Raw genomic sequence first — 27,487 nt, 5'->3', positions numbered from 1 at the left:
TCACCATAACTTGCTCCCTTGGAGAATGGTACCCAGGAACTGGTCATAAGACAATGTGGTGAATGTGAACTCCTTCACTGGGTAATTTATAATAGGGAAAAAATCCATGAAGTCTCTCTCTACCTTACGTAAATCGAGAAGCATGATTCTGTATTTATTCTGGTAGCAGGCAAAGTTTCTGTTGGATTGGGGTCCTTTCACCCCTTGGATTTTGTCTTCTTTTTCCTTTCTTTTTATGCATTTGTCTGACCTTTATGCAACCCAAAGTTTGTGTAATGTCATAATCAGGTGGGCTGTTTATTTAGTATAGATAAAAAATACACACTTTTGACAAAATATTCTCTACCTTTGTTGTTATTAATTATGGGATTTTCACTGGCTCTTTCCTGTAGTGTCTGGGGCAATTGGGATAATCCAGCTCTGTCTTATCTTTTGCAGGGTGATCCTGGATCCCCAGGAGCTCCAGGAGTTGATGGAGAGCAGGTATGTTTTGTTTAAATCATATAGTGAAGAACATGTGGGCAGCCGTAGGTTGTTTTAAGAGATTATTTCCATGGTTCCAAGTTGTAACCTAGTTTTCATAATCTAAGTATTATAATAATTAATAAAGATCATGATAGTGCTGCTGCATACTTTGTGGTCTAATAGTGTCTGCATTTCCGCATTTTATTAGCAAAAATACGACATGCCCATGACTTCTGCTTATTAGGATCAAAGCTGGAATTCTGCTGATGTCTCTAGTATTTTACATGACTTACTGAGTAAGTCCATATTTTAGGGTCCTAAAGGCTCAAAAGGAGACACAGGTGATCCTGGAATACCTGGAGAAAAGGGAGGAATCGGACTGCCTGGCCTACCAGTGAGTATGAAAAGTTAATTAATTAATTTTAGAAAAAAAAACTTTTATTTTTTTCTCTCTGCCATATTCAGGCATTTCCAACAGTGCTTATAAATTGCAAATGGGACAGAAAGCACTGGGGAGAAAACTCTGAGATTGTTTTGCAGCAAATCTAGGAGGAGGTGTAAGATTGTCAGAACTTTTTATTCCCCTTACAGTGAAAAAAAATACTATGTCAGGAAGAAAGAGATTAGTTGGCATGCTGACCAAAGTTGTACCTCTCTTGTAATATATAGGACAACTTGGGCAAGGAGAAAGGAGCTATGTTTTGAGTGGAAATTTCAAGTGACTTTGAGGAGAGAGAAAAAATGCATGAGTATATATGGGATGCATTCTTCCTCTTTTGTGTGTGTATATATATATATATGTATAGATTTATATACATACACATGAAAGTTCTCAGAAAAAATAGAAACAATTTCAAAATTGCATCCATAGTACAATATCATGAATGGAGTGCCAGTTTAAGGAATTGTCATAAATATCATGCCACAGTTGATAGCTATCAATATAAAAGCATATGTTTATATTAGTTAAAAATTATTGTTAAAGTACTGCAGATTTTTTTAAAGCATTTTCTTTGCTGTGTTGCTCTTTTTTTAAATTATAATTTTATTTGCCAATAAATATTATCATTTGTAGGTTGGTTGCTAGTGAGATTAAAGCTACTTATAAATGCTGTTTTGTAATGATTTTTAGGGAGCCAATGGCATGAAAGGCGAAAAAGGAGACGTTGGTTTGCCTGGTGCCCAAGGTCCTTCAGTAAGTCTTAGCAATGTAACACAGAGGTCCAGCAATGGTTCTCCAGCTTCTGATTCTGAGCAATACTTGATATTCATGACTGATCTTTCCTGAGAATAAACAGACTTCTGGTCATAGAGCTAAATACAGTTTAAGAAATTTTAAAGATATAATTCCTGTTCAGTTCTGCTCTGTTCTAACTGTGAACAAATCCTGCTCACTTCAGTCAAAGCCTTCTGGTTCTGTAATGAATCAAAAGATAAATGGGGAAGAAAGGAAAAACCCAAACAAACCATAATGTCTCTCTCAACACCTTATACTTGGGGATTCTCAGACAGTCCAGTGGGAACCAGACTAGACTGACTTCAGATATGTGACCCAGGGTAGTGAGCTAGTTGTATGAGACCAGACATTTTCCTGATTTTTTTTTTTTTCAAAGCATTGTAAAGGCATTAAAAAACAAACAAACAACATAACCAAGAAACCCCAAACGCCCAAAGAAACTCCTACATAGTATCTACCTTTGTGGTGTGAGTGACTTTCATTATCAGAGCACAGTAAGATGAGAGACCTCAAAGCAGAGGTTAGTGGCAGAAGCCATAGCTCTGAAAAGTCAAAGAGGCTGCCCTGTGCCATCGCAGGATAAAGGAGGCACCCCTCATCTCTGAGTTCTTTTCTATGAGAAGATTAGTTTGTTAGAAATTAATTCACTAATTCATTCATCCTGTTCTGCTTATTTTCACTTGAAGGAAGACTTACATTTTTCAGGAGCTTTCATAGGTGGTGGAGTCTGTCTTACAGTTCAAAGGGCTTCTTGTTGCTGCTCCTGCTGCCACTGACGGCTGCTACAGCAGTGCATGAGTCTGGAGACCTGAATTAGCATCCCTGCTGCCACTCTGCAGGTTATGGCAGCAACCCATTGGGATTAAATCCAGGAAGAGAGGGGATATTAAGCTGGATATATCATCATGAAATTCTTTCCATGGATTTGTTAGGAACATGGAAAACCAGTGTAGAATATGCGTGCACTAAATGCTGAGCAACCCGATTACCTATTTTAATGACCTCAGAGAATTTTTGGTACAAGTGGGCTAAAAGAAATAAAAGGAGAGACAAAGGGCAATTTTGAAATTACGCCAAAGCCCAGCTTGAATTTAGTATCTTTTCCAGTCGTCAGTGTTGAGGAGGAATAAAATAACACATCATCACCTTCTAGCTCTGTAGAATAAGTAGTACAAGAGAGAACTACAGAGCACATACCATAAAATATTAAAAGTTCAAGTATCCCTTCTCAGTACTGTTTGTTTTGTGGGGATTTATTATTTTTCCCCCATAGTGTCTTAAAGTGTATCCTAGACCCTAGGAATAAGAATCTGGAGACAGGCACACTGCCATATGGTACAGGCGGATCTGCACTTTGGGTACCCTGTCTTTCAAATCAAAATAATTCCTAAAGCCCTGTCTAGATGCGTTGTCAGTGTTCACTGTTGCATAGCTATTTTTGTAAGTGCTTGCCAACAAGGGTCAGCCTGACTTCTGGTATTTTTGTGGGAGTTCTTTGCTCTGCATGATTTAATACCATTGTTTTTTATCTGTAGATGATAGGACCACCTGGACCACCAGGGCCACATGGTCCTCCAGGCCCCATGGTAAGCTTGGGAGGAACAGAGGGGCTAGAAATAGTCTATGCCCTCTTGTCACTTTATTGCCTGCTTACTAAAAGTGCTATCAGAATATGTGGCCATTGAAGAGGGGACCTAATTTGGAAATGTTTTTTGCATGTCTTAAAATTCTTAGGAAGTGGAGAAACAAATTGCAAATTCCTGTTATTGTTAACATGCTAGTGGTCTGGTTCCTCCTCAGAATCAGGTGTTTACTGTTGCTTTATTGATAGCTGCATTTCTTTTGAGGGTAAAGAAATACAGGGGTAATTTGTATCCCTAGAAAGCAAAAACTACAAAAAAATTGTGATGTATTTTCATAATGGAAAATGTTACTTTTATTTTTAGGGACCTCATGGACTGCCTGGCCCAAAGGTAAGTTAATATCTGTCATGAATAGATGAGCTCTTTATGTCTGCAAAGTGTCATGCTTTGCTTTTGAATGCATGGAGCTATATTTTGCCATACCTCATTTAATAAATGTTTCTGATATTTTTAAACCTTAAAGCAGATTTTAATACAAACAGCTTAAAACCTGTTTAAATTTTCCGTGATTGTTTCTGAGTAGTATTTCCCCTCAGCGTCAGCTGAGTCAATTTTTTGTATGAATATTAGGAATGTGGCACTAAATTATTTGGCTTCCTGTTTATGGGCAAGCTACCATTGCACTTGGAATTACTTGGGAATACAGAAGCATGTTACAGGCTTGGGAAATTAAGTGAGATAAACTCGTCTTCATTTATGCTCTCTTGTATCTCCTGCTTCTTCCAGTCCCCATGGCCTTTGTTAGGTGACAGGTATTTTGCTGACCAGTTCCTTCACATGTTATGATGGTTCACCATCACTAACTGATGTGTGCATTTTTGTGTTTTCCAAACTGGATTCATGCTCAGACAGGTCTGCAATACATTTTGAACATTTTCCGTAGCATAGATATTCTTTAGGGACTCTCTTAGCCCATCAGAACAGCTCAGGAGAGTGGAAGTGCATTTTGGCAGACTTGGAATATTTTAATTTGTGCTTTAATTCAGTAAGGTAAAATTTAGCATGACACTGGGTTCATTAAGGCCAGTGGTCTTGTCAGGCATGATCATTTAAATCACTATGGCTCCCTAATCACACCTTTCTCAAAAAGTAAGGAAGAGGAGGAAAGGGTGTTTTTGTTTAGTTTTGGGGGTTTATTTTGGATTTTTAAAGCTGCAAGACAGAAAATCACAGGTTTGACCCCTTATGAGACTGTGTTACCTTGGCTCAAGAAACCGAAGTCATAAATCATTTTTTGAAATCAAGTATGTTCCATTTTAGCACCAGGCCTGCTTTACCTCAGGCTTTTGGCCTGAGACTCAGCCTTTTGTGGGATTTCTCAGGTCTGTTTCCAAAACTTCAGTGTTTCCAGTGCTACTGCTTTGAAAGTCAAATCAAGTCAAATAGAATAAGAATGAAGAAATGGCTACTTGGGGTGCAAAGCAGGCAGATGATGTCTGGAGTTACTTAAAGGAGCAGACTGGGTTCTACTGAGTTGGTTTTTTTTTTTTTAAATATGAATATAATATAAGGTAACATAATACATCAAAGGGAAATCTAGCAATGAGGCCATGGGGAGCAGCCTGGACGAAATACCCATGTATTTCTGTTTCCCAAAAGAGGCAGGTGTGGTCAATACTCTCTTTGACTGAGCAGCCCTCCTGGTGATGCAGTTTTTCATTACGAGAGGGTGATTTGTTGGCAACTCTGAGCCCAGTATTATCATCTTAGTGATGTTTAGTGTAATAGTCTGTACATAATTTAATAATCACAACAAGTGCCATTTCTTACATTGCTAAAATTTCTCTGTATGAACGGAGAATCTGTGGACCTCCCAGATAGCTTGGCGTTGTGTAACCTGTACTGTTTCTTTTAACTTGTTACTGTTTATTATGTATGCTTAAAGGTTTAAAATATCTTTATGTAAGATTTTGCTGCAAATTCCAGTTTACTGTAAGGAAAAGTATTGCTTCCTTCCAAGTGTACTTTTCAGGAGATCTCACTCTAGAAACCTACAATTTTGAGGCTTACTTTTATGAACATTTTCTTTTCAGTTTGAATTATCTGCATAGGGTGGTTTATGGGATTTGAAGAATTTCCAAAACCCCCTGAAGCTCATGCTTAATTCAAACCATCTAACTATAGTAATAATTATTAGGAAAAGATTTTAAAAATCTGGTACCCATACGTTTCATGTAGTTTTTTTTTTACACAGATTTTTAATCTCGAGCAGACAGCTCCCAAGTACTTTTGCCCACTATTAAATCAGTATGTAAATTGCCAGTAAGCTGAGAAGATTGAATTTGTTTCAAACTGGAATTTGCAGCTACTTCTGAGACTGGCTTCTTCTATCCCAGCTTAAACACCCATTATAGCACCAAAAATTTGGCATTTATACTTTTACGTTTAGGGTGAACCAGGGTTAAATGGTCTTAAAGGATTGAAAGGTGAACCAGGTCAAAAGGGTGACAGAGGGCCCCTTGGTCTTCCAGTAAGTAAAAAACCCCAACTATTCAATTTCAGTGCAAATCACACACATCTCTTTCTACCCCTCATGAACAACTCTGATTTACTCAATAGCATACACAGAATATACCATCTTGGAGCAGAGCATCAGTCTTGTTTTGTTTTGTCCCAAGTCTGTGCTATCATCCCAAGTAATGTCCTGTGAAACCCAGTGCTGTCAGGATTTTTTTGTTGTTGTTGTGTGTCAGTTGAGAGTGTTCAGTGTCACAAGGATGTCATCACCCCCATTACATTAGTCATGCTGTTATTCGAGTGTTGTATGGTGTTTCCATTAAAAAAGCAGTCTTCCCTATCCCCTGTCTCCTCAGCTATTCTTCCTCTTATTGCACTTCTGCAGTTCAAATTGAGAGGTCAATTTGAGGAAAGCTAAAAATTGGTTTAGGGAATTTAGTTGCAATTTTTGCGATTTTTTTTCTGGTTCCCCCCCCCCCCCCCCCCCCCCGATTCTTATTTTTGCCTTGTTCTTTAGAAAATTCCCATCCTGAGTGTTTGGCATGAATTTTGTGTTACAAGTGCAGAACCTTAAAAATATGGAAACATCAGAGTTCTTAAAATTTAGGTTAATAAAATAGAAAATACTTTATGTGTTTGTAAGCAGGCTGAAAAGGCAGCTTTATTTTTTTTCTCAGAAAAGGAGTTCATTTTTCCTCTTTGCTGTTGTTATTGTATGAGGATTGCTCCCAGTGATGACATTGTTAACAGTAAAATGGAGAAAAAAGACTTAATTGACCCAAAAGGAGCACAAACCTCTCTGATTAATATTTTCAAGAATTATGTGCAGGGCCTATGGACAAGGTCAGCGTCACTGAGAATTTGAATTTATTTTGAGAAAAATAAAACTCATTTTCACATTGACAGTTACATATCTGTAGAGAATGAGTTTTGGAGGCATGAGCAGATGCTCTGAAAATTGCTACAAGGTAGAAGAAACTCCAGAATAAAATATGCTACTAGGTTTTCCAAATTTACACAGATCTTGTCTTGCTCCTGCTTCCTACTTCTAAATGTCATTTTCAGGAGCAAAGTCCAAGCGCTTGACGTTCCAAAAAACGGCTCGTTTTATTGAATTGGCTGGAGATTTTAGTTGGGTTTGTTTGGGGGTTGGTTTGGCTAGCTTTTTTAGGAGGGAGGCGTTCCCCAGATTATTCCCGGTGTCCCGAGCAGTGTTGTCCCCCGCGTCCCCGGGCGCTGCTCTGTTATTCGCACGGGGTCCACGAGGGGTCCCCCCGGCCCCAAGGATGTTGATGCTCATCGCTCACTGCAGCCCGTGCCTGTGCTCTGAGCCGGGAGTGCAGCGGGAAAACAGGAAATGTGATTGTCTCCCGGGCTCTTGGAAATGAATGAGCCCATTGTGGTCAGGATCCAGATTTTGTTGGCTGCATAATGCAGTATTCTTGCACTTAAATATTTCCTATCGCAGTTAACACACATTTTTCTTCTTTTGTGTATACTGTTCAGTATTGTTGCTATTTACAAATCAGAAAGCATGCGAGTAAATGACAAAGTAAATATTTGTGTGTTCAGGCTCAAAAACACCCTAACATCTGGTGTTTGTAGCGCTCCTATAGCCTGACAGTATTCTGCTTTAATATACTTGATGTGAGGGCAGGGGTGGGTCAGTGATGTTACACTGAAGTGAGAACAGAATCAGGCTCTTGGTGTTTCATGTGAATTTTTAACTAACATGCTGTAGTAATGTGATACCCACTCCAGAACCCTGTCACAGCATGTACTGTACGTTTGAATTGTGTTTTTTCATCAGCACCACTTACTAATCTCACGTTCTTGTCATTCGTGTCGTGCCCATCATCCATGCTTCCACCTAACCACACAGGGAGCATCTGGCTTAGACGGGAAGCCAGGAGCCCGGGTGAGTCCCTTGTCTTTCTGTGTCCCCCTTCGTGCCTGAGTCCGTGTGCTTCCCAGGGCCATGCCAGCCAAGCTCGCTCACTGCACCCAGGAAGGAAGGCCAAATGCTGCAAGCATTTTCCCTGCTGCGTAGGAGGGGGCTTCAAGCAGGTTCCTAGGGCAATATGTGTGGGAAAGAGAATGTAATTCTCTGTAGAAGGAGCTCTGAACCTTAAAAAAGCAGCTTAGTTTTGATTTTTGGTTGGACAACTGCCTTGCTTGGGTTGCTAGTTTTCCTGAGTAAGGTTAGGGATTTAGCTTACAGGAGAACAGAGCTGTTCAGTGCTAATATGGAATCAGTGAAGGAGATGCAGATGTGCTGGGGTTCATCTACACATGTTGTTACATTACACATCATAGATGTTAAATCTTTTGCTTTCTTGAATGATAAAGAAATCTATGCAGTGAAAGAGTTATATCTTGGAAGTAAGATTCTCATTGATCCCTGCAATAGGTAAGTCCATCTTACAGGTGGACATTTCAATTAAAAGAATATGCAATTAAAAAAAAATAAATTTTTTTTTGACCCTTCCATCTTCTTCCAATCTGTTTAAGATCTTTGTAAATCTGATTGCTTCCATGGATGTAGTGAACACCAAATAGAAGAAAGACACTCTGCCTTGTAACAGGAGAGGTTATAGGTGGAGTTTTGAAAGCCAAATAGGTTGCATCACAATTAAATCCAAATTTTTAACCAGTGAAGACTGATTCCATGTTAGTTCTTGTGTACAAGATAGCTATTAAAACTAAAGAGTTGTAAGAGCAAGCCCTCTCTCTTACCCTTTTTGTTCCTTTTTGTAGGGCATAGATGGCCCAGTTGGTCCCCATGGCCCTGCAGGTCCCAAAGGAGAGAGAGTAAGTATATGTTCCATGTGCTGCTCCCTACAAAGTGACTGCCACAGTGGAAAAATGGCATATGGGGACTCACACTGTGCCTAGATGTTACAGAACAGTTTCTCACCCGTAGAGGAGCAGCCCAGAACTGTGTACATGTTCTCCTTACACACACATTTATCTGTTTGAGATTGACGTTGTAACTCATTAATTCCAGGAGAGCTGGTATTTTGAAATGACTAATCAGTAAGAAATTGACTGGACTTTCTAGTTCACAGTGCCACAAAGAGAACATGATTTTCATTGGTTTCATTATGTTGTGCAAATTGAGAACAAGCTGGTACAAAAGAAGATGGTGTGATCTGATTATATAAGAATGCAGTGGCAAAAAAAAAGGAGTATTTCTCTCCTATATTCACTTAAATGTTTTTATCCAGGAAAAATATCTCCAGCCTCTGTAAAACTTAAACTTTTTTTTTTTAAGCTTAGAAGATAGGAGCCCTGCTATTTAATTTTGAAATATTCACAGTAGATTTTCTCCAGTGGAAATAGGGTAGGAACTCTAACCTTTAGCTATAAGCCTGTCACCTTTAACAATACAGCCATCAACTTTTACAACAAACCAAAAGATGATATCCTAAAACCTCTGAAGAGGTTACCGGTCCAGAACTTTGTCTCTGACTTCCTCACTTGAACAAAACAACTGTGCTAAAACAACTTCAGACTAGCTGTAAAAAGAACACAGGCACATGGCAGAGGTCCAGTTAGCTTCATCTGAGAAAGGTAAGATTCGTTTTTACAGAGGTGTGTACTGAGGGATAAATACAAGACATGCAACACAGTCCAAATTAAACTGTACAGTAGGCTGCAGTTACCACTCAGGCTAGTTAAGTGCCTGAAGGACTTGAGTATTTTTTGTTTTTCTAGGGGATTACTGATTCATTTTTTTTTCTTCAATTAGGACAAGATATATCTTCTGTCAACTCTGTGAAAAGATAGTTGAACATCCTCTAATCTTAATACCTCCTCTAATAGATACACATGTAGAAGTATATAAAAATAACATGCATTTTATTCTTGCATTATGACCTTTTTTATTGAAGAATATGCATGTGTACTACCAGTTGAAATGTCTTTGACAATGAAATATAATATAAACTATTCTTTTCATCTGTGGAAGACAGCTACTAATGTTTTTTTTCTTGTGAGGGTATTCAAGGTCATAAGAAGTCATACAGCTGGATTTGGAATAAGCCCTACTGTAGCTGTTGAAAAGCAGTAGCTAAAAGGGGATAGGAATTGCTGTGATGTAAATCAGTAATTGCATGAGCACAGAAGGAGAACTTCACAAAAATAGAGAAACCAAGGTGTGCAGAAAATTCCTACACACCCACTATTTTCTGTGGAGCTAAATGAATGGGAGGAAGTTCACAAGACAGATGGAAGGTTTTTTCCCAAGCAGGCAACCAGCAGGATTGTTGCTTAAATTGTTCATTTATTTATTCAATACCATTTGGGAGGAGAAATTGTTTGTAGCATAGTTATGTAACAGGTGCACAGCATTGATACATGTCTCATTATTTAAATAACAAATCGTGTGTTTTTAATGCTGTTTTACAACTTGCATTTACAACTGTTGAACTTGTTTACGTGAAAGCAGAAGGGGAAATATTTTTGTCATATTTTTGATTTCAGGATTTACTTTTTAATTAAAAACAGTGCATTGGGCCAGTGTTCACTGGATAGGACCCCATTTTGTCTGTATTGATAAGAAAAACCTTGGGCCAGTAAAAATCTAGGAGGGCATTAGGGCTGTATAACAGAATAATCATGAATTCATTGTTGCACAGGCTGCATTTGAGGTGATGCTCAATTACTACTCTGAGGTGGAACAGACTGTTGAGCAAATTAGGGTGGGTTGTTGATTTTCAGTTAACTGTTAAAATAGAAAATGTCAGATCATCTTTATACAAAGTCTATTTAGACAATGACAAGGTAGAATAAGAAAATCATGACACTATAACATGGTTTTATGAGTTTTTTAGTAGAAACTGAGAGAGTAATTAATGATGTGAATTAATATAATTCATTACGATGGTGTCTATTAGTTCTTACTAATTTTCAGCTATTGGAATTACATTTTGCCAGGTGCTTAGAGAGATTTTAGTGAGACCATCTTTATTAAATGGAGGAGTAGATCATAACAGGCCTCTGAATCTGACTGTGTACTTATTATTTTCACTTATATACGGTCTAGAGTGAAAGGAAAGTAGAGAACACTGGAAAATAGTCATCTTCAGCTACTACTGATGAAAGGGGCCATATAAGCCTGAAGGGTGATGACAGGCATAATGTATATCCAGTTTCTTGACCAGCTAAAGGAATCTGAGAGCTGGAAATAAAGGGTTTTTTTTTTTTATTCTCTTTCATTGATGACAAGGACCTGGTTTTGAGTTTGATTTTAGCTTTGCCTGTGCAGCGCTGTCATCATTACACACAGTTAGTACTAGTAGGTAAAGTAATAACTCTTTAATTTGTTTAAAATATTTCTCATCATGACAATGTTATGAAATCTCCCTATCTATCCTAATGGAGACACAGATTATTCTGCTTTATTTATCCAAATTGTAACTCATATTTGTCCATGATTCAGGAGACTGAAGTGAAATAGGAGGCAAAAACATAGGTTATGGTTTCTATTCTTTGAACACTTACGGATTGTCTCACAAAAAAAATTTAAAACAAAATCTTGAAGTTTGCCAATATCTGCTACCCTGAAGGAAATTGTGATGGTTGAGGGTAGTATGTTCATGACAGTCCATTAATCTCATATAATCCATGAACATTCAGAACCTCATCTGATATTCCAAACATGTTTCAGCATGTGCTTTGTATTGGAGGAAAAAAAATTCTGAGATACAGTTCTCCAAATAAATTCTTACATAACAGACGTGATTATTTCCTAGACTGATACATTCAGTATTTTTATGTCTGCCATATGTTTAGCAATGTTACAAGCCTATCTTGAGAGGACTTTGTACAGTCACCTTGCTGTTGAAAATTAAAAAAAAAAAAGATGCTTAACTGATCTTGACATATTTCAAGTACTGATCAAAGAGTTTTTTAGCTCTTACCTACATAGGTCAGCACATTAGTTTCTTCTTAGCAGAAAGCTTTAAAGCTGCAAGGGATTTATTGTTTTTAAAATCAGCTGAACCTCCTATTGTACTGTCAGGGCATCCAGCCTAAATGCTGCTCAGAAATTACTCAGAAATTAGTAACAGGATCCAGAAAGACCTGACACTGCACATCTCATTACCTCTAGACTAAAGCAAATGCACATCTAAGTAAAAATATTAAGTATTTAAAACAGATCAAATGTCAGTTACTGCAACAAACTCCTTATTGCTGGGATATTCAACCACTGGTTAAGGTCCCATTTATTCTGGGCCTGCCTTTTTTGTATAATTCAGTCAATGAAATTGAGACATAGCAGCCCATTTTTAGAGTTGTGCCAAGTACTTGGCTGTGCCAGTGATCACCACTATTGATTAGGTACACATCTGCATCTCTGTCTTGTGCTTTTAATGGTGGAATCATTAATGAATTACTAGCAAGTAGTAAATAACAACACACCAGAGGGTGTTATACAGAGAATTCTCTCATGAGCGTAAGTGCAGCACATGCTAGGATGAAACACAGCACCCGTGCACACCAAGAGCCTTGCAGGAAGCCCTGGGTTAGGGTGTGTTCAGCAAAGGGAGTGATGAAGGGATCCAAGTCACCCTGCATAACAAATCCAGAGTAGGAGCTTTGAAAACTAGAGGCGGTGAGGATTTTTTTCTTTTATTTCATCAACACTTCGAGCCATTTAGTTCTCTCCAGAGTGAAATGCTTTTCTGGTGGATTTCATTCAGAAGAAAGAACAGTCTGAAACAAGACTGTTTTCCACACCTTCTTCCCAGCCCTGACTCCCTACCAAGCTCAAAGGGACCTGTGCTTGCAGTTACACGGGCTAGTCCTGTAAGCTTAACAAGCTTAACTTCATATCAATCTTGGTAAAGAGCAATTAGAGAGCAAAGGTGATTATTACTGTCAGCCTGAAATTCGTCGCCTTGAAATTCCATTCCGTTTGGAAAAGTTTACCCTGTATTAAGCTTGCAAAATTACTTTGGCAGCACCCCTCTGGAAACTGGTAATTTTCCCATGAATTTTAGTGCAGAATGAGATCAGACTTCTGGAGTAATCTCTGTACTTGTTTGTCTTGCATATTATTAAAGTCGTTTTGATTTTAATAAACCAGAGTATTTACATCACTTATCTAGAATCCAGTAGAGGATTTAGCAACACAGCACAGTGCATAGGATAATCTTCACAATGTCACTGTTAATAGCATTGCCTACTTAAATCAGGCTTTGACTGACACATTATTTTTTCCTGTCACTGTGTTGCATCTCAGCTGCTGTGTGTATATACAGCTTGATACTGTATATCCTCAGTTTTCATTACAACTTTGTATTTTTACTGAGAGTAACATTAAGCTGTCAAAAGCTTAAACTTGACACTAGTGTGTGTTCAGTTGAAACATATTTTCAGTTACTAACGTATTTAGAAATGAATGTGATATCATATGCCTAAAAAGTCATTCTTCCTAGAAAGAATGGAAATACACACCTTCTCTTTCTCCCTTAAACATTTAGTAAAAATAAACAAGCTTGGATATTTTTCACTCAAAATACTTAGGAATGCATAAACTTTAACCTAAAGCACTTGGTAGAGATAATTTCTAAGATAGCCAATGTTTTTGTTTGCTTGTTCTGTAATCTTTTCTTAGGGTGAGAAGGGAACTGTAGGTGACCCTGGACCCCGAGGACCATACGGCTTGCCTGTAAGTTGCACAGAGTTTGTACACACTGCACTTTTCATCCCTCCCTGATTAAACTTTGTGTGCTTTATGGCTGATTTTCACCTAGCAGTAGAATTAGTTGGAAAAGGCAGAAATTGATAATAAACCCTGACAGTGCAAGGTCAGTGTTCTGTATCACACTCTTGGGTTTCTACCCATGCACATTAAAAGACAGACCTGACATGAACCAGCAAGAGAGAGGAGATGCAGAATGCAGGCGCTCCTGGTTCTGCAGCCTTTGGCCATCAGCTGCCTGGGGACCATGTGAGAGTGCCAGGAGTTCAGGAGGAACTGTGGAAAGCTGTGAATTTCTTAATGTCATTGCCATTATGTTTTTGTTTTGTTTGTTGCTTCAGAGACCTGTTTTGTTTTCATTTTTGTGCCATCCACTCAGAAGTTATGTGAGAATTCCATTGTTGCTCACTCATAGGTGAAATTATTTGTTTTAAATCAATAATTTTAATTATGTTATCAATTTCTAAAATATGAGGGAGAACTTCCTTTGGCCTGACAGCAATATCCCCAATAAAATCATCTGACTTTCCCTGTTTGCACTGCTAATGACTGGGTCAGGTGTGTACATATACACAAGTCTGTTCTGTACTTTGACGCAAGGAAAGTCATGTAAATGTGCTTGGCCAGGCACAACCAGCCTTTCCAGGAGACTTTTAGTGTTTCCATACCCTCTCCAGTTTAATCCATTTGATTAATTAATTTAAGCTGGAATACAGGCCTGTGGTTTAATTTGATCCATTTAATTGGATCAGGAGTCAGTGGCTGGAGACAGTTTTCAGGCTCCATGGAGTGTTAAATTAGCTTGCCATGCTTTTTTATGTGAGGGTCACCTTTGTGGGTTAATTTTTTTTTTAATGCTATTTCTGTTTCCCATTCCTGAAAACTAAAAATAAAATTTTATAGGTTTTTAGCTGTTTTTGTATTTTTAGCTTGCTCCTGGAATCTGCCTACAAACAAAATTTCACAGTCAAGCAAAATTTTGCAGTCAGGTTATCAGTTCCTGGAAATGTTAAACATGGGCAGCAGTGTCCTTGTCTGAGGGAAGCTAATGCAGTTCCTGTGGTTCTTTGGCAGGGCAAAGACGGCGAGCCTGGCCTTGATGTAAGTAATGTGTGTGACCAGGGCACTCTCAGGGGTCAGTAAGAGTCTGCCAAGAAATCCCTTACGGAACACAACACCTTTGCTGCCCTTTAGCGTGCGCGCAGGACCTGGAGAGAGTGTGCTGAATGCTGCATTTGCTCTTTCTCTGTGGTAAAGAGGACAAAGATTGTGCAATGTACAGCCCTTATCGACAGACACCACCAGATAGTAGTGCTTAGCAATACAAGTACTTGGTCCTTTGGATGTCAGTAGGCTGAAAAAATGCTTGCTAAGAAAATATTCAGATGACTCATTTGTAGAAGAACAAGGGGTCACTTAGCACTTAGTTAACTAAATTTATCCTAATGAAAGAGAATCATTCCGTGGCCTGTAAGGGATGTGTTTCAAAACATAGGCTCTTTCCTTGGCATGCTAAAAAGACTTACTGAAAGTCCTTTTCTGTAGTCCTACTCTGAAATCCCTAACTTGGAGGAGTCTTTTTAAGAATGCACATATGCTTTGTAGCATGGATGATTGCTAGTTTGAGTGGTATGATTTCTTTCTTCAGCTGCCATAATGTCTCTACCAACCTCTGTGACTTACTCATCCCGCGTGCTCTTGTGTCCGTGCATGTGTCCACACATAATATATGTACAGAGCATGTAGTGAAATCATCTTTTTAGGTTTTCCAGGAGTATTTGAAAACTTAATCTGCGTGTTAGTAAAAGTCAACCTATCTTTGTCCGCTTTGTTTTTATAGGGTTTCCCTGGTCCTCGAGGAGAAAAGGGTGATATAGGAGAAAAGGGAGAAAAGGTGACCACAGTGTTCATAACTGTTGTTTGATTCCTTAGCTAATCAGTTCTGCTGTCCTTACACTGTAAATTGTCCCATTAAAACTTACCTTTGTTTTTACTGTGTGCCAAAAGGCAAGTCACAGATACACACTAGAGCAAAACCACCACAAAAATGTATGTATATGTACAGGACTAGAAATACCAACATGTCTAAAAGCACAGCAATTTTTTAGGCTCATTTTCTCCAATCCATCCTGCACTTTTTAAAATCCTGAAATATTTAATGCAGACATTAGTTGTTGTGGTGATTTTATACTGAAGAGCCCAGCTCTGTTCTCTGGCAGTCTTTGCACACTGGTGGTTGATCCTGGTGTAGCATGCCTGTACATGCTACCTGTTCCACACCAAGTGTCTAAGACAAGAACTGTTTGAATTTTTATTTTTGGTAATGTTTTATTTGCAGTTAAGGACTTTGCGATACTTGTGGATTTAAATTGAATCATATGTTCTACCATTCTGGTAAACCAACTAGACAGTGAAGTTAATAGAAACAGCCTGACTTGATTTTCAGTGTCCAGACACAGTGACTTGGAAATCTGTTTAGTAAAAAGCAATGCAGAACTTACTGTGTGTGTGGAGAAACTTCATTAGCAAATCTCTTCCATTGCTATCCAACACAAAGCCCTGCTGCTAAAATTGCTGAATTTGAACTCACACCAGGCCACTTAATGTAAAAGTCCATACATGCAGCAGATGATTTTTCCAGCTCAGACCAATGTTTTTGTCAAGCTGACATATGCAGGGTTAAGCTGGATTAATCATTATGGTGTCCTAAACAAGAAGCAGGGCTAAAAAGTCACCATGAGTGTTAGAGTTCATTTCCATTTCTTTATCTGGTTAGGCAAAATACTTCCCAAGAATGCATTCAAAAGGGTATTATGAAATTCATCCTTCCCTTTTGTCCCTCGGTGTATTGCTTGGTATGTTTTGAGCTCAGAGATCACTGGTAAGGTACTGATTTTGCAGAACAACAGTTGTTTAAGCAGGTGCTCTATGAATATTATAAAGGCAATGTTTGACCTGGCAGAGTAATCACAATGAATGGTGAGCCCTTGCTTGCTCTCAGAGTACAGGTCTGTCAACAGTGAACAGCTTTTCTCCTTGAGAGCAGCTGTCAGTCTAAAGGTGTAACTGATAACTGCTAGCTCAGAGAAGTGATGGTCAAAATGCTCTTTGTGCTAAGTGGGAGTTACAGCAAGTGCCAAATTGAATGAGCTTAACAGTGTATTCTCACCCTGGGATACATTCAAAGAGTTGTGTCCAGAAGATAAAAACAAGTAATTATGCCTCCCTTATCAGTTCCAGTGAGGTTGTTTGAATACTGCAGATGGTCTTTTGAGCCTCAAAAAAAAAGTTTTTGAGTTCAAGAAAAAAGAGAATAAGAAGGTTGCCAAGCTGGCAAAGGTCTGGAGCAAACACAACCAGGAGCAGAGGGTGGAGGAGGTGGACAGGCTTAGTCTGACAATGGGATAGCCAAACTATTCAAAAGGGGAGATAAAAAAATGGTAGAGCAAAACTCTCTGGGTAATGGCAAATGGGGAAATGCAGGACCACAAGGTGCTCCTGAGAGGTTCAGAGCAGTTGTTCACAAGGAGGACAGCACAGCACTGGGACAGTGAGTCCAGAGAGGGGGCTGAACCTCTGCCCAAGGAGCACTGCAGAACCTGGTCTAGGATGGGAATACGATGGGAATCTTAGGCAACCTCCAGAACTCCCTTTCAGCCAGACTTCGAGTCTGTGTTTCCATGTACAGCTAGAGCAGATATGCAGAAAAATTTCAGCCACCAGAGCTCCAGAAGATTTCTGGAAGATGGAAAGCTGGTAAAAATTTTGCTTATACAAATATAATGTGAAAATGGAACAGATGAGATTCAGCACTCAGGATGTAAAAATGTTTTAATGTTCCAGAGTCCAGCATGCTGCTTTTGGATATTAGACTGTGATTGCCAGGGACTGACTAGATAAGTCAAACATGGGACTTCCAGTTGCAAGAGAGTGAGGGAATTTTATGTGGGAATGGTGTGTGGCACGGCTACACCCTTTTCGGAGTTCCATTGTGATTTAGGTTGCCTGTGGATACTTGTTCTCTTGGGGCTGCAGGACACATCTCTAGGAACTCTGGTCCTCCATCCCCCTAAAAAGTCATGAAAAGGCAAACTCTGTTTCCTGAGAAGAATGCATGGGATAAAGTAGTTAGCAAGTCTGATACATGTTTCAAAAAACATACTGTTGTGTGGGCTTTCAGAGAGAGGATTGACAGGAAGTCTGCAGGGCAGAAATGGAGATTGAATACCTTCATTAAAAATTCCCAGAGTATTTAAAGAAAACTAGGAGGCAAAGGAAGGCCTTTGCCAGTGAAAAGTCAGGGAAGATATAGCTGAGACCTCTGAGAAAGACACTTCCATTGCACAGTTTAAATGCATTTTTCCCATAAACTAGGGAATATTTCTATCATGCAAGCAAACTTATTTCACCAAAATTACTTTAGCTGCATCAATAGTTTATTTTCCAAATAGAAAGCTGACTCTCAAAAGATACAAAAAGTAGTGCAATTAATCCAAGTTCTCATTATAACAAGTCTTCTGTGTTCTGGTGGTTTTCCTTATGTAAATTACTAATTACCTATGACCAAGTTGGTGCAACAGCACCCATTTCAACATATAAACCATTTTTGTAATAACAGATAAACAAGTTGACCATCTAGCTTATGATTTCTTGGTTTTAAATATTTCTACATTATTGGCTATTGGTCTGACATCACACAAATTGAGATTAGTGAGTTTCTAGTTAAGAAACTTAAGTTGCACTGCAAAAATACATATCATTATGAACATTCTAAAGAGAACCAGTGACACTTTTTTCATAGACATGCAGGGAATAAATCTTTACTTCTTGAGATGAGGTCTAGACTTCTGATCTATCTTTTATCCTATCAGTAGTTCTGCTACAGTGAAAGCAGGTCAGTGTTTGCATTATGTCTTCTTAACATGGCTGTAAAAATATTTTGTAGTTACTCATAAAAAATTACAGTCCAGGAGCACTCATCACGAAAAAGGTTTGTATTTTCAAGTTGTATGAATAGAAAATAAAAATCCTTTCTAATAATAAGAAACTAATAAGCTCTGAGAAAAGTTTGAGATTGTGTTGTGGGGAAGAGAGGGAAGTGGTCCCTGGTCCCAGATGCACACTTGTGACTGTTTTTATGGATTTTGACAGAGGAGTATGGTGTGTCTGAACAGAGGATGAAAAGGCATTATCCTTTTCCCCTATACTCTGCAGTGATGGAAATCTGTGCACATGAGGATTGTAGATTGTTCCAACCATAATAATGTTGCAGAAGTTTTTATTTCTCTAGGCAGTGAGGAAGGACAGAAAGGAATTTTTTTTTTAATCCTCATCACATGAAGAATCCCCATAACTCCTATGGATTTTTATAGTTCAGGATAAGGAGTAAAGATCAAAGATAAAAAAAGAAAGAACTCAGTCTGTGGAAAAAGCAGTAAAGTACCCAGGAAATTCAGACTTTTTTCTACACAGGTGACTGCTGCATTAGTTTGAGTAAGATCATAGATCTGCCTGCAAAACTGGAAGTTGAAAATAGTTACCTGCTGGCTTGTAAAACAAGAAGTTAAAGAAACAAAAAGTCCAAAAATATTAGAAATAGTCAGAAACCAAACTGTACTGTTCATTTTCAGAATCCTTTTTGGAGTATGTCCATGCTTTGTGCTTGCATACACTCCTTGCAAATATATTGGTGCTACATTGAGCACAAATAGCACAAATAGCATAGAGCAATGAGCTCTGCTACATTGTCATCTTTGTAGGTTTGAGATGGAAATGTAGCCAATATATGGTTCTTGTCTTGTGAGGATTTTTTTACATCACAATCTTATCATTTGGTAAGGATTTTATCATTGGTATCGTCTGGTAATGTTTGAATTGCTGTTTTTCCAAATATAATCCTGTGACCTTTTGGCACACAGAAAAGATAGACAAGTAACTTTGCTTCTATCATAACTTGGATGCAGTATGTTTTGTTCATGGAACATTTTGTTTTATTTGAATGTGTCAAGTATCCTGTTACATTAAATGAGTAATGTGCTTTCCTTCCTTTTTAAAATATTATTTATATAAACTTTTTTAAGTATAAAAATTATTTTTCTCTATTGTTAATGGATTAAGCCTTTTCTGTACTGGTGTGAAACAAGTTAAATGTCTGTTTAATATGTTTCACCAAAATCTGTCTGTCTTTCCAAAGGGGCATTCCTTCCTTCTCCTTCTACCCACATTCCTTACAATTCTTCTGGTTTTTTTACCCTTTTCCTCACAAATTAAATCTTCCCAATAGCCACAACCTCACTTGCTGGTTCTCCAATGTTATACTAATTTTCCTATGACCATTTCTTTGTGACATCCTGATTTACTCATCCTTCCTATCCCATTTTTTACAATCCTAGTCCAATTTGTTATTTTTTTTAAGTGATCCCTTTTTGATTTTTGTGAAATTGAGAGCAACCTGAAACTCATTTACCATTGTGATCAACTGGTGTGAAATCAATTATAAAATGAACTCTCTAAACCTCTTATACTGCTTGAAGGTGAGGTCATCTTTGCAGGTAGCTTTCTTGAGGGGAATCAACTAATTTCTATGAGAATGAAAGCATTGGATGTTTCACATTTGAAAAGAAAACTCAATGTGAAATCAAAGGACTGAAAAGAGATTAAACATTGCCTGCAGCAGACAGAATATTTGAATGTTGAAATATTTAAATAAATAATCTAATTATCACTTCTGATTACTTTATGATACCAAGACAATATTAAATTGTTGGAAGTGTCATAGCACCTCTCCATCAAGCAGTTTGGGTGTTTTGATTCCTGTAACAGGGTTTGAAATGATCGTGTTGTATTTGGAGTGACAGCCGTGCACCCTCAGTGATGTCCATGGGTTTCTGTGGATACCACAGAGAACAGGATTTGTTCCAAACTCTTACCAGAGTGCAGAGGGTCAGTTAGTAAAGGATGCTCCTGGCCAGATTCACCCTTGATGTGACACCCTGGAAGCTGATGGAATTGAGTCAGTCATCCTTGTTCAGCATCTGTGCCACAGATCCTTTATCAAAAGACTCTGTTGATGGATTCTGCTCTCCCAAAGTTACTTCTGACTAGTGGCAAATCCTCTGGGAAGCTGACAAGTTCAGCATAGTGAGCATGTACCCTTCAGTGCTATCACTTATCAAAACAGGAGGCTTTTTATTTTGGCTGCAGATTGGGGGGATTTGCAGATTTGCCTCTGTCTCAAGAAATCAGTGATTTCAAGCCCTGTTCTAGGTTTCAAAACATTCATAATACTGATATGAAATACCAACACAAACTAATAGAGACTGATTGCAGTTCTTGCTTGTGATCATATAATTTATTTTTCCACATAATGCACCATCCAAACCAGAACACAGTGGTAAGTGTCCTTTCAGCTCTCCATTGGCTTAAAAAGAAAAAACCCAAACTTTAAACCCAATCTTTCTTTATTTTTTTTCAAAAGAATGAAACTTGTTTTATCCAAACCGTTGTATCCACAGGGGGAAAAGGGAAAGAAAGGCAAAAAAGGGCCTAAAGGGGAGAAAGGAGAACAGGGTGCTCCTGGATTAGATGCACCTTGCCCATTGGTACGTCTCGCTTGTGTATTGGAAGATCAGTCATCCTGCTGTAAACTGATAGAATAAGAAATGAGGGGAGAGGAACAAGCACCAGCTACTGTGTAACCCATTGCCCTTTGTTAACACAGCTTCATCTCAAGTGCAAATTCTGGAGCAGACTTTGTTTGTAAACCTCCTAATTGGGGTTAAAGCACCAGACTTAAAACCTTTGGGCTAAGTTTGTGAGGTTTTGGTAGTGGGTTTTTTGGTTTTTTTTTTTCATTTTTTTCTGCGAAATACATTCAAAAGGAACCAAATTTGGAATGTGCCAGAATCAGTTTAAATCATAAGCAGTCAGCTTGTTCCTCTTGCCTCTCTGTTGTTTTTTGTTCACTCCGTTTAAGTCAATACTGAAGGCATTTCCTTGACAGTAACATTGCAAGTTAATCTTTACAAACAGGGATTCCGTGGAATTAAGGGGGAAAAAGGGGAGCCAGGCCAGCCTGGCCTGGATGGGCTGGATGCCCCTTGCCAATTGGTACAGTATTTCTCTTTCCTACCAACCCTGCATGCAGTTCCTTTGTTTGTAATCAGCCATTCTCAATGTAAAGTAATGTTTTTCTGAGCTGACTTTACATTTTTCACGTAACATGTGCATGTGCATGAACAAACCAGCTGCTTCAAGTGATCATAACCGCCATGAGAGAACACACGTTTTTGTTGACACCTTAAGCCTAACTCTCAGAAATTTGCTCCCACATCACCTGGTAATTTGTAAGTTTGTGTCCTTCCTCCATTTTCCCCGAGAATCATTGGTTTGTTACTTTCCTCACAAAATACCCATTGCCTCACTCACCCTGAACCCAAGTTGTAGAAATCCAGTACAACATTCACCTCTAATCAAGTCTGATGACTTCTGTCTGCACTGGCTCAGTTCCACACCCTGGCCTGTCCTGTAGCTACTCTGCACCCTGGTCTTCCTTCCAAAGCCATGCCATCTTAGGGGCATGTTTTCACAATGTGGCCAAAATGAGAGTCACAAACAGAAGGATGTAAATACTGTTTCTAAAAATCAAGGTTTCCAGTAAGCCAAGCTGGAGCTTGGCTTTCAGACCATCCACAAGTAATGTTTGTGGTGTCTGGCCTGTTCATCAGAGTATTCAAACACATCTGGAAATAAAAAGCTTACCTGATGTTTGTAAGAATATAACGGTCTGCAGCCCAAACCCTTGCTGTCTTTGTTATTTAATGTCCTCAATTTAATGGTCTTACCCCTGGAACTTACCCTCCTGGAATACACACAACACCCCCCACCCTACGCTAGCATGAATTCAAGTTCCCACCTATACTAAAATGCTACTTCTTGACCCTCTCCCTTGTACCAATCTGGCAACAATGATTTTTATTTAGTGGTAAAGTAAGTTGGAACTCTTTTCCATTTAAGAAAGAAAACCCCAAATGAATAGGTCATACACATTTCCTAAAGATACAAGGAGGATTTTCTTTTCAATTATTCACAGTAAAATTCAATCTGCATGTTCTGATATTGTTTGGTGGTTAAGCACGGTTCTCTGAGATGAATGTTAAATTTAAGTAGGTTTTGACTATAGCACTTCTATTTGAAGTCAATTGCTTTTTAATTGCAAATACATAGTCCATTAAGATTATTCCATAGTCCATGTTGTTTGCTTCCAATTAATGGTAACCATATCTCATATTTTGTTGGGGATAATCAAGCATGCTTTTGTAATTTAAAAATGTTTCTCTGTCTCTGTATTATCATTTATATCTGAAGATTCACTAACAATCATTGATGGGTCAAAAATATTCTGTTTGTAGATAATTGCTAGAATAAGCTGTTTAGCATGCAGCACTGTCTCTTGTTTAGGCAGCAAGTCATTCACATCAGACCACATGCAAGTATATTTAAAAAATCCATATTAACCATTATCTTCACATGTAGATTAACATTAAGTATTGGTATTCTAAATTTGAAGGAATCTAAAGGCCTGCTTTTTATCTGCTTATGCATAACCTAGTTATATTGTATGTGCTCCTAATTCTGAGCATATAACTCCCTGAGTAAACCTGGGCAGCCATGTAAATCGGAATTAGATCCTTGAAAACCAGTATGACTCTGGTCAAAAGCTGGCCCTGATCTTACTGGATGCATGGAGATAGATGAAGGTTAGGGTAGCAACAGAAAAGAAAAGGAGTGACTCTCACTAAAATGAGAAGAAATTAGATGGCCATACTGTCCAGGCACTGAAATAATCAGTGGTGCCGTAATGCCCTGCTCCCACTGCTGACATTTTCTTCCACTGTGGCACTCAAGGTATGTTCAGGCCTTAAGATTTCGCTGTTTCATTCAAAAACTGACATTGAAAGTGAAAAGATCCTACTCCCATTCAAGTCTTGCTGTTTTATCACAGGGTGACCTTTGAACAAGGGGCCCATAAAACGTAATACTCTCCAGATAAAAGTGATAGGTTTCTTTTCCTCACTGATCTTGTACATTCAGATATTATTGTGAATAAAACAGATTATATTTAAAATAACATGTAACCTGAGCTCTAGTAGCAATAAGAAACTGATAAAGATCTCCATGCATGATAAAGAAGTTTTGATGATACAGAAAAACACCAAATCTTTGTGGCAGAGAAGTGCATGTATGTATTTACAGTGTAAACCTTCCTGCCCTTGGCTTTTCCTTCACTTTGAGAATAAGAGAGGAAATAAGTTAACTGGTAGCTACTTTTTAGATAGAAAGTCAAAGCTGCTTCAGCTGTTCTAACAGATGTTGATGAGATATCTATCCTGTCCAACTTACTTATGCTCTTTTTTTTTTTTCATCCTTTTACTCCCCTTGAAACAGGGTCCTGATGGATTACCAATGCCTGGCTGTTGGCAAAAGGTAGGATGGGCAGAGCTTTTTCTTTTCAGGAGCAGAATGCCCTTAGAACACAGAAATGCCTGTCACAATCATGCTGTATCAAGATACACTTCTAGATGCCTCCTAGACAGACATATCCAGCAGTGCAAGATCAGACCTCTCCATGACAGTAGTTCATGTGATATGTTGTAATTTATGTAGAATAATTCATTGAGGCAGTACTATAGAAATAGTTGGCATTAGTTTAATGAAAAGTCCAAGACTTCTCTTTTTTCACATGAAGACTCACACATCCTTTGGTTTCTGCAGATGATCAGTGCTTCCTATTCATTATAAAAGCTCATGGATGTGGCATTTTTGTCAAATATTGCTGTCGATGTATTATTATATTGGCTTTCTGGGATACCGAGAAGGACAGTGTATACTGACCTTTTCCTTTGCCTTTCTTTTCTATTCTTCAGTAAATCCTCCTGGGTTGTGTGTTTTATGGCAATATTAAATGGCAACATTATTTTAATAAAGGTTTAACCTAGACAGTGCTTGATTTAAAAACTTGCCATTCAGAATAATATAGTTGGAGGGGTACTGGCATATAATATATCAGAAAACATGAAGCATAAGTGAAATCCCGGGTGCATTTATCTCTGAAGAATAGTTGGTGCTGAGGAAATAACTACCCATATTTGCAACTCTGCCTTATTTATGTATTTGTAATAGATGTCTGAAATATCTTACTAATTTGATTAATCTGTATCTCTTTTTGTCTCTGCAGTGATGAATCTAACCTTACAAGCATGAAGTTGTGTATATAGTGCTCCACTTTTTTTTATTTATAGTTGAGAACTGAAAATTTGATTTTACAAGTCTGAGATATGTTTACATGTAGCTGCTTCTACTTGTTTGCAATAGTCCATACATACATCTTTTTTTTCACCTACATCTGCAGTTAGATGATACAATAACTGCAGGATAAACCTGCAAAGATTGTCTCTCTAATGGGAGAGATCTCAAAACAATGATCAATAATAGAAATTAATATTTCTGTAAATTCTTATATTTTGGCTTGTGGATATGCATGGACAATGAGTGCCATGAACTAGTTTACAAGAAATTGTGACCAAATAAGAGCAAAATGCTAAGAAATGTACTGTACCAGCTGCTGTTGGAGTTTACTGACCTGGCTTCCATGTCCATCTTAAACACGTCACTGATTCATGACACTGCATCTGCTCGTATGAACTAAAAGCATGAGTTTGTGTGCCAAACCTGCTTGCTGTGTGATCATGAGTGGCTGTTGATGGTGACCTTTGATTCCAGCTTCTGAGTCATTTCCTTTTGTCATCTCAAGGGAGTCACACCATGGCTCATTGCTAAAAAGAGATAAACCAGAGGAGCATAGAAAGAGGCCTTGCATTTTTGGGGAATAGCATTCCAGCTGCAGGTGGATGGCTTCCATTCTTGCGGGATACTTGGCCCCTTTGATCAGAGAGGGTCCTGCCTGTTGATCAGCATCGGTTTGCCTTGCACTGCTCACAGTCGTGAAGACATTCACGATAGGCCCTGTCGAGTCCTTAATCAAGAGGGACAGAAGTTTGAGGAAGAAACCAGACTTCTCTGTGGGTTGTTTGAAAAGGTTACGGAGGTGCTGCAGGGATCATTTGATGGCAGACACCACCTGAAACCAGATGCTTCTCAACCTCACTTGAGGAGGACAGAGTGTATACACTCTCCATATTGTATTTTGGGACTGCTGGAGGAGAAAGCGCTCCTGAGGTGGGGATGAATCAGATCATCCTCCAGGGGATGGAGGATGGAACAATGGAACTGACCAGAGATGTATGTATCATGGTATGGTTTTCAGGTTATTCACTTTAAATTACACATAACTAGCTGAACTTCTCTATGGGAATTTGGAAGCAATGGTTGGTTTTGTTTCCTTTTCCTGTTTCTGTTGCCATAAAGAATGCATTTCAATCATCTATTCAACATTTGTGGTGATGGCATTGAAAAAAGTACTTTCAAGCCACATATTCATCTTGTTTCAGTATTAACAGTTTTTATTTCAGAGTCTTTGAAGCCTTTAAGTCTAGAAAAGAAAGAGTTTATTTTTGTGTTTCACAGAATGATGTATTCATCTTGCTCCTTTTATGTTGTTACGGTGATTTTAGTGGACATTATTGCTCAAAAAATATTGGAGAGAAACAATTCTGTGTGATTATCACTGCACATTTGTCACCATGCTACACTGTTAAATGTGTTGATTTTTCTCCCTTCCTGTTCAGATGGCTTTCTAAAGAAACACTTCCTTCTCCACTTTTTTTTATTGCTAGAAATATGTCATTTGTGCACATTTGTAGTTTTGCCACAAGGTATTTTTTACAATTTTGAGTCTTCATATGGTGCACTGAAGTTAGTTTGAGAGTATAATTTATGAGAAATAGTGCCATATTTGGCAGATGGAAATTCTTTTTATATCACTTCTGTTCCTATTGTATATAGCAGGTTCATCCCATTTTTAGGGGCTTTTTTTTTTTTTTGAAGAGTTGTCTTTCCTATGTAGACCAAAACTAAAGTTGAAGAAGACAGCTTGTCTCCATTCATATGAGGGCACCTTCTGCCCTTCTTGGAACGCACATTTTTCCTTGCTCCATGATTTCTAAATCATGTGAAGATGGGGTCACACGATTTGTATTGCTTCACAATCTCAGATCAATGGAAATGCCACTATAATGGAATATTTCTCTTTGATGAATCTTTATTGTCATTTTGGTATATTGGAGTCAAACCCAGCTTTTCATTGAGGAACACCCAGATTTTTAAAGCAAAAGGTCAATTTACTGGCCTCCAATTAGTATTATCTTACTAATAAAAACAAAAATCTCACACTATACGCTGAATACATATGTATTTTTACTGCTCAATTTTTTCTCTCCAATAGTAAGAAATAAACAGAAGTTCACAGATATAAAGAAATATGTTTTGCTTTCCCTAAATTTTCAGAGATGCAACTATCAACTTGTTAGAATAGTGATGATTACAACAGTGAAAACCTTCAGGAGGCACAGACAGAATATAAAATGTTACCAGAGTGTTACAGCAATAACGCCACTGAGGGCCTTTCAGAAGGAGGGCCTTACAGTAAGATGAAATATTTTTTAAAGGTCCTTCAGAGTATTTAGATGCAAAATCAAGTAGGATGTTTATTATCTGGCTTGATGATTTAGCTACTCCATATTGAGACTGTCCACAAACACAACTCATTTAAGAAATAGCAACGAGATAAATAATGCTGATATATAATTAGCACTTTCTTTTTCTTTTTTTTTAATTTGTGTACTTACATTTTTTAACTGCCCTCTTAGCATCCATTTCTATATGCACCAATAAAGCTAGCAGAGCTTTGGTCCATGGTTTTGTCATTCAGGAAATAATTATAGATGTTACTGTTAAATGTTAGTCAAAACTCAACTCTCCTTTAACTCCCTGACACTGAGACCCTACTGAAGAAAC

At 38.2% G+C, this 27,487-nt stretch overlaps 1 protein-coding gene across 1 annotated transcript in view; it reads left to right on the top strand.

Annotated features, from left to right (window-relative positions):
- COL25A1 (collagen type XXV alpha 1 chain) overlaps nt 1-25,361 on the top strand; it is a 297,981-nt gene extending 272,620 nt beyond the window's left edge. Inside the window, exons 26-38 of the mRNA XM_053976587.1 lie at nt 439-483; nt 779-859; nt 1,598-1,660; nt 3,238-3,288; nt 3,649-3,675; nt 5,735-5,815; nt 7,685-7,720; nt 8,560-8,613; nt 13,427-13,480; nt 15,354-15,407; nt 21,545-21,622; nt 23,960-23,998; nt 25,326-25,361. Coding sequence (XP_053832562.1) covers nt 439-483; nt 779-859; nt 1,598-1,660; nt 3,238-3,288; nt 3,649-3,675; nt 5,735-5,815; nt 7,685-7,720; nt 8,560-8,613; nt 13,427-13,480; nt 15,354-15,407; nt 21,545-21,622; nt 23,960-23,998; nt 25,326-25,361 — 699 coding nt within the window. The remainder of the gene's footprint in view (nt 1-438; nt 484-778; nt 860-1,597; nt 1,661-3,237; nt 3,289-3,648; nt 3,676-5,734; nt 5,816-7,684; nt 7,721-8,559; nt 8,614-13,426; nt 13,481-15,353; nt 15,408-21,544; nt 21,623-23,959; nt 23,999-25,325) is intronic.
- Nucleotides 25,362-27,487: the final 2,126 nt, after the last annotated feature.

This window comes from Vidua macroura, chromosome 4 (genome assembly GCF_024509145.1).
Source record: "Vidua macroura isolate BioBank_ID:100142 chromosome 4, ASM2450914v1, whole genome shotgun sequence".
Taxonomy (NCBI): domain Eukaryota; kingdom Metazoa; phylum Chordata; class Aves; order Passeriformes; family Viduidae; genus Vidua; species Vidua macroura.
This window is presented reverse-complemented; position numbering and strand designations above follow the sequence as displayed.